This window comes from Propithecus coquereli, unplaced genomic scaffold (genome assembly GCF_000956105.1).
Source record: "Propithecus coquereli isolate 6110/MARCELLA unplaced genomic scaffold, Pcoq_1.0 Scaffold62, whole genome shotgun sequence".
NCBI lineage: Eukaryota > Metazoa > Chordata > Mammalia > Primates > Indriidae > Propithecus > Propithecus coquereli.
Window position 1 is genome coordinate 4,588,119 of NW_012152174.1, and position 16,719 is coordinate 4,604,837.

The 16,719-nt window shown below is 36.9% G+C and overlaps 1 protein-coding gene across 1 annotated transcript in view; it reads left to right on the top strand.

Annotated features, from left to right (window-relative positions):
* The window catches only part of LVRN (laeverin), a 47,031-nt gene extending 34,145 nt beyond the window's left edge, over positions 1-12,886 (top strand). The window contains exons 6-13 of the mRNA XM_012659526.1: positions 1,418-1,531; positions 7,099-7,242; positions 7,823-7,888; positions 7,983-8,048; positions 8,425-8,597; positions 10,163-10,239; positions 10,576-10,715; positions 12,827-12,886. Of these exons, the coding sequence (XP_012514980.1) occupies positions 1,418-1,531; positions 7,099-7,242; positions 7,823-7,888; positions 7,983-8,048; positions 8,425-8,597; positions 10,163-10,239; positions 10,576-10,715; positions 12,827-12,886 (840 nt within the window). The remainder of the gene's footprint in view (positions 1-1,417; positions 1,532-7,098; positions 7,243-7,822; positions 7,889-7,982; positions 8,049-8,424; positions 8,598-10,162; positions 10,240-10,575; positions 10,716-12,826) is intronic.
* Positions 12,887-16,719: the final 3,833 nt, after the last annotated feature.

Consider the following 16,719-nt stretch of genomic DNA (forward strand, 5'->3'; position numbering starts at 1 on the left):
TGGAGGACACCTGCATTTCATCAGTAGATTGCTATTAATTTTACTTTTTGTTGGTGTTGGCTAGAGGTTAAGTGGACACAGGCAGCATGTTAGTGAGGTGAGCAACAATTAATCCTTGAGCCACATCCCCAAAGGTAGTGTAAACAACAATCCGTTTCATCAGATCTGTATGCTTTCTTTCATATTGCGATTTTAGAAGTTTAGCTGTTTGATTTGATGGAGATTTTCACATCTGCATTTTGTTCTTTATGCATTAATACAAGTTTATGAGAAAGAAATCATCTCAATCATGAAAGTGTTATCCTCTTAGTTATGTGGCTGCATGAGAAGTTCTGGAAAAGAACAACTGACTGGGATTGAATAACACTCTGGTGCACAGTCAACACACACTTTCACAAGTTTGGGTCAGTCACCTTAAGTGTCATTTTTTATTATAGCCTAAGTGACACATTGTTTTGGAATACAGGCTGCTAACTATTAGTACATCACAGCTGTTACAAGAATTTGGTTAAATACCAGAGCATGAGTTAGTTGGTTTTGGAAATCATTCTGTTTTTCTTTCCTAATTATGTTCATCATCCTTTTGGCACTTTTTTTTCCTGTTCGGCTCAAACAGAAAATAATTACAACTGGAGAAGGTTACAGAGCATATGACTGCTTGAGTGATTTGCATGTGGTACATATCATGTTCTTAAAACATAAACAACTGCTCATAGCAAAATCCTGTTGTAGCCTATTTAGAGTATAAGGTGCTAGAGTTAGTAGGTGATAGGTCAGCTGAATTCAGGGCTTCTGCTTTACTTAACTAAACACAACTTTTGGGCAAAGCGGATAGTTTAAGAAATGTTAGTCTAGCTGATCTTATGTTTATAAATCATGGTTTTAAAACAAAAATTGCTGGCCGGGCATGGTGGCTCATGCCTGTAATCCTAGCACTCTGGGAGGCTGAGACGGGAAGATTGCTTGAGCTCAGGAGTTCGAGACCAGCCTGAGCAAGAGTAAGACCCCATCTCTACTAAAAATAGAAAAATTAGCCAGGCATCATGGCATGTGCTGGTAGTCCCAGCTACTCGAGAGGCTGAGGCAGGAGGATCCCTTGAGCCTCAACCCGAGTTTGAGGTTGCAGTGAGCTATGATGATGCACTCTACTCAGGGCAACAGAGCAAGACTCTGTCTCAGTCAATCAATCAACCATAAAACAAAAATTGCTTTCAATCATTGGATATAAGATAATCGTTTCAAAGAAATGCATGGCTGATATCTCCTCATGATAAAACAAGCTTTTTGGAGTCCTGTTTTCAAATTTTATTACTGATGGTGAATAACGTTAATTATGTCTTTTGACCCTACGTTTATTTAACACGCATTACTATAAAGATAATTTTAAAAGAAAGCTGTTTTCTTTCATCTCCAAAAGTGGTTTGGAAACTTGGTTACCATGAATTGGTGGAACAATATCTGGCTCAAGGAGGGTTTTGCATCTTATTTTGAATTTGGAGTAATTAACTACTTCAATCCTAAACTCCCAAGAGTAAGTATGTTTGTTAAATTTATTAACATATTTTCTCCTAATTATAAAAGTAATGCATATTTATTATTGAAAATGTATAAAATACTGAAAAATACAAGGAATATTACATTATCTATAATACCAAAGATGATCTATATTATCTTTTTGATATGTTTTAATTCCAAGATTTTGAAACTAGGAATTACATAAAAATTTGTAATGCTTTATATACTTCATATTATCTTATGAACATTTCTACAAATCATTAAATCTTTTCTGAAAAGATTTTTAATGGCTGCCTAATAGTTTATCACCTTATAAGGTGTTTGTATATAATTTTTCCCTTTTGTTGGTTTTTAGATTATTTTCACTTATTTCTAGCTAAACTAAATTTTAAAGCAGTTGTAATCGTGGTCTATGACTTTAATGGTAAGTAATATGCTACTTTTAGTGACTCATATTTAATATTATTGCTGATATTTTTGGGCTAATTTGAGTAAATAGTAACATTGAAAAATAAATTCATGGAGATGCAAATCTGATTATTTCAACTGTAGGTTATATTTCCGATATTTAATTTATTGGAGTAATTAGGTAGTGCTTTCAGAATGGCATGATAAAGCCAAATTGATTTGATTTGATTTAGACATTTAAATGTTTATACTTACTGCTGACCTCACTTCTTTAGCAAACTAGAGGTCCTTTCTCAGTTCACGTCCTCTTTCCCCCTTCGTTCTGCCTCCTGGCACCTTGCCGTGTTCCTTCCAGCTACCCTTCGCTGGCCTCTGCCTTTTCTCGCCTCCCAGCTGTTCCAAGGCTAGAGTCTTGACTTCTTTTCTCCTCCCTACCCTCACTCATTCAAAGAGCTTAATATTTGAAATGCTGACATCCACTTGCCAGATCTTCTTCACAGACTAAATCTATTCATTTTAAAGGAGAGTCTGAGATTATGTTCTTTCTATTATTTTGGTAGTAAAATTTCCTTCTTTTATGAAAGATTGTGATAGTAGCTAAGTGGTTCTTGTTTTTGTTGATTGTCAGAATAAAAAGTTGGCAAACCTGTCTTGGCCCCATAGAAACCTTTTAAAAAATCTCTTTTTATCTGTTTGTGAAATCACAGAGTCTAGGAAGCACTGAGGCTCTTAAGACCTCAGTTCTATGCCACCCACCCTACCCTTTGCGGACGTCCTGTAAGCTGTCCCAGGCCCCAGCCCAGTCTCCCTGCAGTGCTTCTCTCTCCCTCGCCTGGACGGTGCACAGGCCCTGCTTTTCACGGAGAGGACTTTGGACATCATTATATAGATCAGGAGACTAAAGTCCTGAAGGGTTGTTATATGACTTGCCCAAGGTCATTTGCCTCATTGGGACAGAACTGAGATTATAACCCAGTTGTCTGGGCCTAGGCTGATGATGAGGATAATGATAACAATAATACTGTGTATACTAGTCACCAAATATTTAGCACTTAAGTGCCAGACAGTGTGAATTCTATACATAATCTTACTCAGTCCTGAAAACAGCCATATGAGTATTGTTGTTATTTCTGTTCTACAGATGAGGAAACTGAGGCATAGAGACCAAGTAAGTTGCCCAAGGTCTCATAGTTACTAAATGTCAGAGCTGAGGTTCAATTCAGGTCTTCGTGACTGCAAAGCCCATGCTTTTAACCGCTGTGCTCTATGGAGAAAACACACAAGAGTGTTCTTACCCTCCAGGAGCTAAGGATGTGTGTGTGTGTGTCTGTGTGTGTTATTATATGATTCTTTTCATATACAAATTTTATGTACATACAGTAAATGTTTGTTCTTTTCAGAAGTCCTTTCCTCATACTCTCTATCTACAAAACTGTTTGTATCTGTTTTATAACTTTTATTCACACATGGTTAGTGCTGTGTATAACTTTTGTTTTTTTTTTTTTTGAGACAGAGTCTCACTCTGTTACCCAGGCTAGAGTTCTGTAGTGTCAGCCTAGCTCACAGCAACCTCAAACTCCTGGGCTCAAGTGATCCTCCTGCCTCAGCCTCCCGAGTAGCTGGGACTACTGGCATGCGCCACCATCCCCGGCGAATTTTTTCTATATATTTTTAGTTGTCCAACTAATTTCTTTCTATTTTTAGTAGAGACGGAGTCTCACTCTTGCTCAGGCTGGTCTCAAACTTCTGATCTCAAAGGATCTGCCGCCTCGGCCTCCCCGAGTGCTAGGATTACAGGTGTGAGCTGCCATGCCCGGCCCTGTCTATAACTTTTTGAAAGCATTTGATTGTATACCAAATTAACTCTGTGCTTAGAGTCAATAAGGGAAGAAGTTTAATTCTCATAAAACAATGAAATTTACCCTCTATTTTTCAATTTCAGTTCCCTCTTACAGCAACTAAAATCGCTAAGATATTATCAGTATTTGGCAAAACTTGATGAAAACAAATTACTGATATTTTTGAAGCTAAGATCACCATATTAGTCTCTTTTTGTACCATTATTTCTTTTTATGATTGGTTCCTTAACCACTCTTTTCTGAGCCTACTGTTCTCAGTTGCTTGTGAAGCTGAGTGATTATATCCTTGCCAGAAAGCATCAGATCCTGATGCTTCAGGAGGTTTCACAAGCTTTGTTTTTAAAAAGCTTAAGCTCTTGCTTCAATGATCTCTGGAGATCAAGAACTTTGGCTTCCTTTTAATCTAGCAATTTGATTGAAATTGAGTAAGGGAGTCACAGAACCATATGCAGAAACAGATTTTCTATTTTTTTCTATTTCTTGGTCCAATTTCAGCTGAAAGTCATTAAAGCATGATATGAATGGGTCATGGTCAAGGGTTGAGAACATCAAGGACCAAGGGTTTCTTGGTACCTGAAGCTCCAGTCCTGACACCGCCACTCACTGACTTTTCTTTGTCTCTTCTTTGTCCTGATCTAAGGAAGCAGCAGATTGGGTGAAGGGAAAGCGTACATATGGGCTCTGCAGCCAGTCAGATATTGCTCTGCCTTTACCGTAAGCTGAGGCCAGCAGATGGACCCCTCTGAGCTTCGGTTCCTCGTCTGTAAAATGAGTTTCATGCAGTCATTCAACAGATTGTTGAGCATCTGCTATGTACAGTTGAGGCAACTATGATTAACTAAGCTGTGGTTACATGCTTACAGAATATTATATTCCTTACCTTTTCAATCCTTAGAGCAACTCTGAAGAAACAATAATAAAAATGATGATAGGTAATCAGAGCAGTAGTTAACGCTTATTGAGCAGGTCCTGTTTGCTAGGGATTGTGCTGAGAACTTTATGTAAATTAATTGAATTCTCATAATAGTCCAATGAGGACAGCGTTATTTTTCCCATTTTCAGATGGCGAGACTGAGTTTCAGAGAGATAAATTTGGTCGACTTTTATGAGGCACACAACTCCTAAAGGGCTGAGGTAGGATTCAAATACAGGCAGCTTGACACCAGTCCTGTGTTTTTAACCACTATAATATTCTACACAAATACTTAGAAATACAACACTTACATGTTATATTTCTAAGTATAAGAATAGAGTTTAGTAAAAATAGATCTCTGGGATATCACAACTTGCAGGACAAAATAATGGTGAGTATACAGATCCATTTTGTCACTATATGCAGTGGTTAAATATTATTATTATTATTTTTAAAGCCGATATCACTTTTATATAGTGTTTCCTCCAGCAGAACTGGAACAGGCTGGGGACAGCATCACTTTATGGGAGGCCTAGAGTAGAAAGACCCCTAAGGTGTTGAGGAAGAGGTGTTTGCCTCATTCATCAGTTATCTTGTTTGGTTACAGTGATACCAAGAAGATTGTGTAAAACCTTATGCCAGGCAGGTAGAGGAGGGACAGACAATCCATTCAGGGGGGAGGGGGCATAAAATAGGGAAGAGGCAATATGTACAAAAATGTTCATTAAAACTAGTTGTAACAGTAAAAAGTTACAAGCAGCTTAAATGTCTAACTAATAATAGAGAAATGACTAAGTCAATAGTGGTCCATTGACCCAACAGGGATATTATGCAGTTGTGTACAGTTATTAATTTTAATGTTTTGCTTTTGCAAAAGTTTTACCTGCTATACTTTGAAAAGAAGAAAATCACTTATGATTTGACCACCCTGTGTAATTACTATTAAATTTCAGTTTATGTCCTTCCAATTTATATTTCTGGGTTTTTTTAAATCATGCAGCAGCCCTTATAAAGGATAGTTATAAAGATGAGGTAGCAAAATTTAAAAAATGTTATAATAAGTAAATAAGCAGGATAAAAAGTTTTAACAACTATGGGAATAAATAAATACATAAAAAAGATTTGAAAGAACTATACTAACATCGTAATGATAGTTGGGGTGTGAGATTATGGGTGTTTTTTATTTTCTCTGTTTTCTCCATTGTGCTTATATGATGCAGATCGACAGTGATACACTCTCAAGAACTCTTGAATGTTAAACTAATAAAATCTAGGCGTAATGAATAGGATCAAACCTATGCAGATGACTGTTTTAAATCCTTGCTACTCAAAGTGTGGTTCTCAAACTAGCAACATCAGCATTATTGGGTAGTTCATTAGAAAGACAGGCTCCAACCCAGACCACCTGAATAAGAACGTGATTTCAACAAAATTCCCAGGTGATCCTTATTTACGTCAAAGTTTGAGACATACTGCTTTCTCATTTCTACAAGAGCAAAGTTTGATAATAGTCTAATCAATGGTATTACTAATCTAAAAATAATGGGCTAATAGGAAAGGGTTGATTGGAACATTGGCAAATCGAAGTGGAATAGAATTTGAAAATCTGACATTGTCGAGGGATGAGAGAGTCAACTTGGAGACACCAAAGACAGTCACTGGGGACTTGAGGCTTCACGCGGATCATGAGGACTTCCCCTGGCTCTCTGGCCTGTGAACATATGTCTGTACCACTTCTTTACTTCTCTACTTCTTCATCCCAAACCCCTCTTTGGCTATAAATTGATTTTCTTTTTAGCTTTATTTCAGGGAGAAATTGCCCTTGTCATGCATCTAAGAGAGATCTAGTCTTTTGGAGAGTTCTGTGGTTCCCATTAAAATATAATAAATTACCTTCTCCTAATGCATGGCCCATAAACCGTAGTATCCAGTCTATGGATTTATTTCCAATTTTATTACATCAGCATCTTTGTGGATTTGTAAATCTGGCATGCTTTTGGTTTGTAAATGTCTATGTAAAAGAGACTGATCCATTTTAAGGAGTTACTGAAAAAATAAAATAAAATTCTAGAGGATTAACACCACCTACAGATGCTATTCCCCGGAAGGCCCAGTCAGGGTGGCCACCTCCTTAGGGGAAATGCAGGTGGCTCTTGGAAGACACATTAACTTTTGTAATTGATTTTTTTAAGAATCAAAATAAAAAAGGATACAAAACGGGAAGGAAAGTGTCCTACAGTTTTGTTATTCAAGGAATCCTGACTTATTTGGCATATTGTGATTTAGACACTTCTCAATTATTGATTTTTTCCCTCTTCAGTATCTGTTTTTGAAAGAATTTTAGGACCATTGTGTTTCTGTGACACTTCAGAAGTTAATGTGGTTCAATCTTTTCCTTTATAGAATGAGGTCTTTTTTTCTAACATTTTACATGGTGTCCTCAGTGAAGATCACGCCCTGGTGTCTAGAGCTGTGTCCATGAAGGTGGAAAATTTCGCAGAAACAAGTGAAATAAATGAACTCTTTGACTTATTTACTTACAATAAGGTAAAAAGCATTTATAAATGTCCTTTTGTTTACTTACAACAAGGTAAAAAGCATTTACAAATGTCCTTTTGTTTAGTACTCTTGTAGAAAGTTGCATAAAATGGGTTCTAAGTGTTATAGATTGATATGCGACTTAAAACTTTTGATACAGACACCCTTAATTTTAGTCAACAGATGGGTTTCAGAAAACATGATTAAGTTTTCTCACTTTGCATATTTTAGTCTAACCATATTAGACACTTGATACCATCTACCATTATAAATAGACTTAAACAACTAGCTACTTTTAAGGTGAACCCTTCCATTTGATGGAAATTTACTTTTGCCATGTAAATATCTCAGTTTCAAAAAATTTTTGTGTTTGCTGAAGTCTTTATATGTAGGACATTTGCTTACCTTTTACCTCTTAATTAGTGACAGTCTACTATTTTCTTAGCATATTTTGGTATAATTCAAACATTCAACTAAAGTGTAAAATGCAATTAGGAGCACAGACCAGAATGTTGCTTATAAAAATGGAATGTGTCAGTATGTAGATATTGAATTTTGTTTAAATAATAGACAGCTTCTTATGTCCTAGGGAGCGTCTATGGCCCGGATGCTTTCCAGTTTCTTGAATGAGCATTTATTTATCAGCGCACTCAAGGTGAGTGTACAAAATAGTTGTTACCTAGAGAGTGATAAGCATAAAGTGCTTTGCCACATTATTTATTTTACCTATAACTTTTCTATTTCTATAGTCATATTTGAAGACATTTTCCTACTCAAATGCTGAGCAAGATGATCTGTGGAGGCATTTTCAAATGGTAATTGTCCTACTTTCTGATACATTCTTGCTGAGTTGTTTCGTATGATACTGTCCAACAAGATAGGGAACCCATGGGTAATGGCAGTTCCACAGGAAAACAATTTTTCCTCATTGTGAAACTCCCTTAGGACAGGGAGTCTTTAGTCTTCACTGTATTCCCATAAATATGTGTTCAGGGAATAAATGGATGAATGAAAGAAACAGTGGCAAATAGAGATAAACAGAGTTCTGAATGTGACCCAGAATATTGCACGCTGGGGAGCACTACATAAATGAGGAATAGAATAGCTACCTAGTGTATTTTAGGAGATTGCTACTTCAAAAGTTTTTGCTGGTGACCAGATCTGCTTTTGTGATGATTTTTTTAAAAACAGGCCATCGATGACCAGAGTAAAATTCTTTTGCCAGCAACAGTAAAAAGCATAATGGACAGTTGGACACACCAGAGTGGTTTTCCAGTCATCACTTTAAATGTTTCCACTGGTGTCATGAAGCAGGAGCCATTTTATATTGGAAAGTTTAAAAATCAGACTCTTCTTACCCACAAGTAGGTAGCTTTGCTCGTATTTGACTTCCTCTTCTTTGGGGTAGAGCTCTGATCCAATGGGAACCAGTCCATGGGTGAAGAACCCTAACCCCTGCTGGGCACATACCTTCTCCAAAGCGACTGTGAGCTAGGGTGAGGCAGAGCCCCTGAGTCCTGCACATGGCCAGAGACCTGCAGTTAGGGATTCAAGGCAGTGCCCCTACCCTGGGATTTAAGGCCACACCAGCAGCCAAAGCTTTGGGATGTTGTATATTCCTGTTTGTCCTTCACACAGAGGTAATGAATTACTTGGGATTCTGAGAGGGAGGCAGTAAGATAGAGCCACAGGTGGCTACACGTTAGTTAAGAGAAAAGGGAGTCCCGTTGCAAAGTAGTCTTCTCCTCCCTAGAAACAAAACTGAATGGGAACCATATCCTTGAGGAGTAGCTCTGTGTATGTGTGTGCACAGGTGGTGTGTATTTGTAGCCATACCTACAACATTAGAATTACGGCCTTTGGAGTCAGACCTGGGTTGAAATATGGACTTCACTCAAATTCAAACCTTAGGTATTATTTAAACTCTCTGAGTTGCCTTATCTATAAAGTAAACGTAAAAGCATATATACCAGGGGATTGCGTAAAAATGAAATGATGAGCATAAAATAGGCTAGCCTTCATCACTTCCTTTTTCCTTTCCCTTTCTTGATTTGTTAGATAATTTTCAGCTGTTTTTCATAGTTTTGATCCTCACATCTCATTGTAATCTTGGCACAAATGAGTAATTAATTTTCAAATATCACCATCAAAATTTCAGGTGATTCTACTCTTTCTTTAAAACCCCAGGGGAGAGAAACAGGAGACTGAACGTTTCCTTCTCACTGTAATATTCTGTGCCCTTTGAGAAGAGGTGTGCACCTTAGCGATGCAGATAAACACAGACCCACAGTTGGAAGTCTTTGAGAAACCAGGCTCGTGGGAGAATTGGAGCAAGATTGGAAACACTGCCCAAACTCTGAGTAGCATGTCTCTTTGGATGACTAACGTGCTCCCTGTGGTCGGCTCCTTCATCCAAGTCACATCCACCAATGTGGGAAAAATGTGGGCATTCAATAAATATAAATGTCCTGGCTGATTCTGGTTGAATACTTTTCAGATGGAGAGCAATCTTGAAGCTGAAAAGTATTTTGAAGTGTTTGTCAAGCTTTTTTTCACTTCTCTGGGCACGGACAGATTTGGGTTTGTCTGCGGCATTTGAATGGCCTTGAGTGAAGCCAGGTGACAATAATTTAACATGAACAGGACTGGAAGAGTTCACATACAAGACAGTCTTAGTAGCTACCTAAGTTATAAAAAGAAGTAAATTTATAAGACACAAGAAAAATGAGAGGAGTAAACTAATAGCCTAAGCAAAGCTGGCTTGTAAAAACAACAGCAAGTAATCCTAAGAACCAAGTCCTGCATATCCAGAGGGAATGACCAAAGAACTTGACTTCTGTCTGCTATGTTATCATCTCTTCCATACTGGCTCAGAGTGTATATTCTTACGTGTGAAAATTAACTAAACTTTTGACTTTCTTCCAATAAGTGACACATGGATTGTCCCTATTCTTTGGATAAAGAATGGAGCTACACAGTCCTTAGTCTGGCTAGATAAAAACAGCAGTAAGTAACAAATCTTAAAAACATCTTCGTATATGTACATATATAAAGGCATTTAGGATAATGATAAAATGTTGAAATGGCTAACTTTTGAAAAGCTACCTCATTTAAAGCTAAAATATCATTCTTGTTGAACGTAGAGCTTTAAAAAACAGTGTCAAATCAAAAGCCATTCTATGTGAATAATATAATTATGTGATAAGATCAATATATATTATAGAATTCCTTTATTATTTGTTTTATTGGTTTATTGTTTAGAATTAAAAGTGTTATGAATAAATGTGTATTGAAATCTTTAAAAAATCTATCATTTCAAGCTATTCCCATATTCCTTTGTAGAAGTATTTCCTGAAATGCAAGTTTCAGATTCTGACCATGACTGGGTGATTTTGAATTTAAATGTGACTGGATATTATAGAGTTAATTATGATGAATTAGGTTGGAAGAAATTAAATCAACAGCTTGAAAAGGATCATAAGGTAAGGTTATTTTTTATACTTTTAATTAAATATAATTCACAATGCCTTCTCTAGCCTTTTAGAGGTTGAGCTTTCCAGCGGGAAGAGACTTCACTCTCTCATTCCCACCCCCTCACTCCCAGGCATATTGGAGAGAGCTTTTTCCTTACTCTTAGAAAGGGGAGATTTTGGTTGAATGTGTTGTGTTTTTGAACATTCATTTGCTTTTCCAAAACAATTTTACCTTTCCAGGTAAGAATCAGAATACATTTTCCTATTAATCATTAGATTTATAATCTTTGGCAAGTTACTTAAATGTTCTGGTTCCATTTATTCACTTTAAAATGGAAATATTATCCTATCATATTCCTCATGAGGATTAGAGGTAATGTAGGTAAAAGTATACTTAAAATTTCTAAGCCTCTAATAGGTACTCAGTATATGCTAAAAAATATTAATTTTTCTCCTGAAACCATATTTCCACCCTCGCTTGGAAGAGAGAATTTAATCCACAAAATATCAGTAATAGTCCAATATCACTTTATATTATGAAACAACTGTAAATCATTATGCAATGTATAAGCAATAAAATGTTGGCCAGCTCTAATTAATTAGATTTTAATTGGTTAAATTAAACTACATCTCCATCGGTGGGGACGGACGCTGCCTTAGGAATCTGTACAGTTGGCTTTGCTGTGACTTGCTTTGAGCCCTTGGGTGGTTCACTGGGACACCATTTGCAAGACTGTAATGTTTAACTAAAAAACATCTTAAGTGTCTCCATGTTCTAAAGTTCTCTGAGACATGCAGCAGACTCTCTAGCAGAAAAGGCAGTACGGATCTTCTTCCAGAAGTTGGGTTCTAGGTCAGGAAGTCTTGTGTTCATATGTTGCTCATAGTTTGCAGATGTGTGACCTTGAGCCTCTCATTTGACCAGTTGTACCTCAATTCCTTAACTGTATCATAATGGATGTAATAGGCCAACCTTAAAGGGGCGTTGTGAAGATTAAATAAGATGATACGTGTTATGTTTAACAGAGGCCTGACACAACTCAGGTGCTCAGAACACATTTGGTAAGTTTTAAGAAAATATTATTGAGATTTTGAATAAAGCTATAAAAATCACTTATAATGGTATTTTCTTTTCAAATCTTTTTCTGAGTGGCTAAATTCTTACTAGTTTCTAAGGATACTCTAAGCCATGGAAACATTAGGTTATGCCATGATAGTAATGTTTCCTTGAAACTATTATAGACTTACTTACTGAAAAACTGAGGTAAATTATTTCTACAACATAATTGGTGAGCAACTAAAACAATTTTTATTATTAATATTAATCTATAAAATCCAGCTATTATTCCTGTCAGAAAAGAAATTAGACTACTATCAACAGAAGAATTAAACTTGACTTGCTCAGATGTTCAAAGGAATGTTGTGAAGATGAATTTACTACGACCAAATATATCAAAGGGCAGAGAGGAGTTGAAAGAATGCTATAGAAGGCTTTGGGCATCCTCAGGCGACTGAGCTGAGATCAGAGTCCCTTGACCGGGCAATGCTAAGAAGTTCAAACAGAAGCCTAAAGAGTTAGGTTCACAACTGGCCCCTGCCTTTCCATGGATATCAAGGGATCTGTTGTAGTATCATGTCACCTTAGTAAATGCTCAAGAAGAAGACAGATATCATTTAAAAGAATTTAGTACCTCAATATTGCCAGAGTAGTGTTAAATAAATAATATTTATTTAAGGCCTCCTATGCCAAAAACTCCCCTGAAAATAATTGGGACATTGTAATATAACTTAATGTATACTTTTTGTTTTGGAGAGGCCTTTTAAATTTAGTGGCCTATTTCATTTTTTTAACATGGTACATTTCAGGGAATATTTTGGCAAAATCCTCTGCCATTTTTGAACCTTATGATTGATGTCCAGAGGGACCATTTATAAAAAACAGATGTATAATAAATAAATCATGGGGACTATCCTTAGTAATTATTATTTCTCTGCAGATGAGATAATTCATATGAAGGTGCTTTGCATGCCACAGTGATCTTTAAATTGTTATTTTGAAAAATTTTTATGAAAAAAATGTTCTCATCTGTTTTTGCATGCATTTGGATCTAATTCTGCAGGCTATTCCTGTTATTCACAGACTACAGTTGATTGATGATGCATTTTCCTTGTCTAAGTGAGTATATCTTCTTCTCTGATGGTTTTAGAGTATACCTTAAGAACCTTATAAAAATAATAGCCTCATCACTATGAATTTGGTTCTTTAGTATATGCAGGCCCTAGCTGATTATGATTAGGATCAAATTCTATAGTCATAGTGGAATTTTATAACATAATGAGTTGCTAGAAATAAATAGACTGTCAATTGAGATTTTGAAGTGATTTCTGTTACCCAAGGGTGATGGCTGTAAGTATAATTTTAATGAGATCTGGCCTTTTAATATGTTGCAGAATTATTGATTTTATGTATATTGACTCAGTGTAAGCCATGTTGTTAAATATTGAGCCAGATAAATTAATAGATGTTCAGAATTGAAATTTTCAGGCAATACAATTAAGGAGTAATATAATGAATTTTCTACTGTCTCCTTTCTTTCTTTGGACTGTCGTGTTTCTTGAATAAATGTCTATGTATTTTATCCTTCATTTCTTTACTGCTTTTTCCCTCTGCGACCTGCAGCACATGTCCTTGCCAATCCTTTGCTGAAACTCCTCTCTAAGATCACCATGACTTTGATACTATTGACAACGTCCTCCTGGAAACATCCTTTTTGGCTTCCTGAGACTCTGATATGCAAACCTAGTTCCCCTTATATATCTGACTTTTCTTGCTGTGAGCATCCTTCAGACCAATTATGGTTATGTTATTTTCTTCTATCTTTCTTTTGGATAAGTCATTCATTCTTAGGTTTCAGTGACCATTTTATTATGTATCTTTAGAGTGCTCAGCAGATGTAAGATACTCAATAAATATTTGTGGCAGAACATGTTGATGACTTCCAAATCTACATCTGTACTTATCTTTCCTCCTGTCTTATGTTTATCCTTTGGTCATTTAAATTCAGTACCTTAAACACTGAACTTTATTTCTCTCTCTACATTGCTCTTGCTGTCAATTTTTCCCTCTGTGTGAAGGTACCACTGTTCTTCCTGTCACCCAAACGTGAAACCTCAGAGGTATTCTTGATTCCTCTCCCTGCTCCATCTCTCATGCACAGCCAGTCACTGTGTTTTATCTGTTCGTTCTTGGAAAGTCTTTTGGATCCTCACATTACTACTTTCACTGCTCCACACTAAGCCAAGCTTTTATCATCCTTTGCTTGGCCTATTACATTAGCCTCCAGCCTTCAGTCCTTTTGAATTCCATTCTGTCTTCTTGAGCACTATTGCAATAAAATTGTTAGGCATCAATTTTATTATTAATATGTTACTCCAGTTGTTTAAATGCCTCGAATACCTTCTTACCAAATATAAACTCTTCATCCTGACATTCAAGGATCCCCACAGGTTTGAGCCACCTTACCTATTAGCCCCCATCTCTCTCTGTACACAAAAAAATTGCCTGCCTTTGCTAGCTTGGTGTGCCCATCACACTAATTTCCACCTTATCTTCTTCGTCCTGGGCTGCCTTCTTCCTTCTTCATCCACTTTAATCCTGCCATCCTTCATTGCTCATCTAAAGTTCCTCCTCCATGAGGCCTTCCCTGACTTTTCTCTTTTCCATGTGCATATATTCCTTCTTTGCTACATTATTTTATTCATTGCCTTTTCTGGGACCTTTCATTAACAGCTTCTTATGCATAAATCTCAACTCCTCACTAAAGCTCCTCAATGGCAGGCAAGTGCGGTGTCACATGTACTACAGGCATACCTCATTTTATTGTACTTTGCTTTAAAACACTTCACAGACATTGCGTTTTTTACAAATTGAAGGTTTGTGGCAACCCTGAGTCAAGCAAGTCTATTGGTGCCATTTTTCCAATAGCATGTGCTCACTTTGTGTCTCTGTCACATTTTTATAATTCTCAAATATCTCAAATTTTTTCATTATTATTATATCTGTTATAGTGATCTGTCATCAGTAATCTTTGATGTCAACTATTATAATTGTTTAGGGTGCTACGAGCTACACTGATATAAGACAGCAAACTTAATCAATAAAGGTTGTGTGTCTTCTGACTGCTCCACTGACCATCCATTATCCTGTCTCTCTCTTCTTCTCCTTGGGCCTCCCTATTTCCTGAGAAACAACAATATTGAGATTAGGCCAATTAATAACCCTACAATGGTCTCTAAGTGTTCCACTGAAAGGAAGAGTAGCACATCTCTCACTTTAAACAAAAGCTAGAACTGATTAAGCTTACTTAGCTTAAGAAAGGCATGTCAAAACTGAGATAGACCAAAAACTAGGCCTCTTGTGCCAAACGGTTAGCCAAGTTGTGAATGCAAGGAAAAGTTCTTGAAGGAAATTAAAAATGCTACTCCAGTGAACACTTGAATGATAAGAAAGCAAAACAGCCTTATTGCTGATGTGAAGAAAGTTTGAGTTGTCTGGATATAAGACCAAACCAGCCATAATATTCCCTTAAGCCAAAGCCTAATGAAGGCTGAGAGAGGTGAGGAAACTAAAGAAGAAAAGTTTGAAGCTAGCAGAGATTGGCTCATGAGGATTAAGGAAAGAAGCCATCTCCGTAACATAAAAGTGTACGGTGAAACAGCAAGTGCTGATCTAAAAGCTGTCGCAAGTTATTTCTTAGGTCAAGTTAAGATAATTTATGAAGGTGGCTACATGAAACAACAGATTTTCAATGTAGGTGAACCAGCTTTCTACTGGAAGAAGTCATCTAGGACTTTCATAGCTAGAGAGGAAAAGTCAATGCCTGGCATCAAAGCTTCAAAGAACAGGCTGCTTGTCTTATGAGGGGCTAATGCAGCTGGTAACCTTAAGTTGAAGTCAATGTTCATTTACCATTCCAAAAATCCTAGGGCCCTTAAGAATGATGCTAAATCTACTCTGCCTGTGCTCTATAAATGGAATGACAAAGCCTGGATGACAGAACATCTGTTTACAGCATGGTTTGCTGAATATTTTAAGCCCACTCTTGAGACCTACTGCTCAGGAAAAAAAGATTCCTTCAAATATTACTGCTCATTGACAATGCATTTGGTTACTCAAGAGCCCTGGTGGAGATGGACAAGCAAAACAATGTTGTTTTCATGCCTACTAACACAACACCCATTTTGCAGCCCATGGATCATGGGGTAATTTCTGTTTCTAAATCTTATCACTTAAGAAATACATTTTGTAAGGCTGTAGCTGCCATAGATAGTGATTCCTCTCATGGTTCTGGGTGAAATAAATTGAAAACCTTCTGGAAAGGACTCACCATTCTGCATACCATTAAGAACATTTGTCATTCATGGGAGGAGGTCAAAATATCAACACGAACAGGAGTTGGTAAGAAGTGGATTCCAGTCCTCATTAATGACTTAGAGGGGTTCAAGACTTCAGTGGAGGAAGTACCTGAAGATGTGGTGCAAATAACAAGAGAACTAGAATTAGAAGTGGAGCCTGAAGATAGATCTGAATTGCTGCAATCTCAGGATAAAACTTGAATGGATGAGAAGTTGCTTCCTGTGGATGAGCAAAGAAATTTGATTTCTTGAGATGGAATCTACTCTTGGTGAAGATGCTGTGAACACTGTTGAAATGACAGCAAAGTATTAGGAATAGTACATAAACTTAGTTGGTAAGGTGGCAACAGGGTTTGAGAGGATGGACTCCAATTTTGAAAGAAGTTCAACTGCAGGTAAAATGCTATCAAACAGCATCACATGCTACAGAGAAATCTTTCATGAAAGGAAGAGTCAATAGATGCAGCAAACTTCATTGTTGTCTTATTTTCAGAAATTGTCATAGCCACCCCAACCTTCAGCAACCACCACCCTGATCAGTCAGCAGCCATCAAGGCAAGACCCTCCACCAACAAAAAGATTATGACTCTCTAAGGGC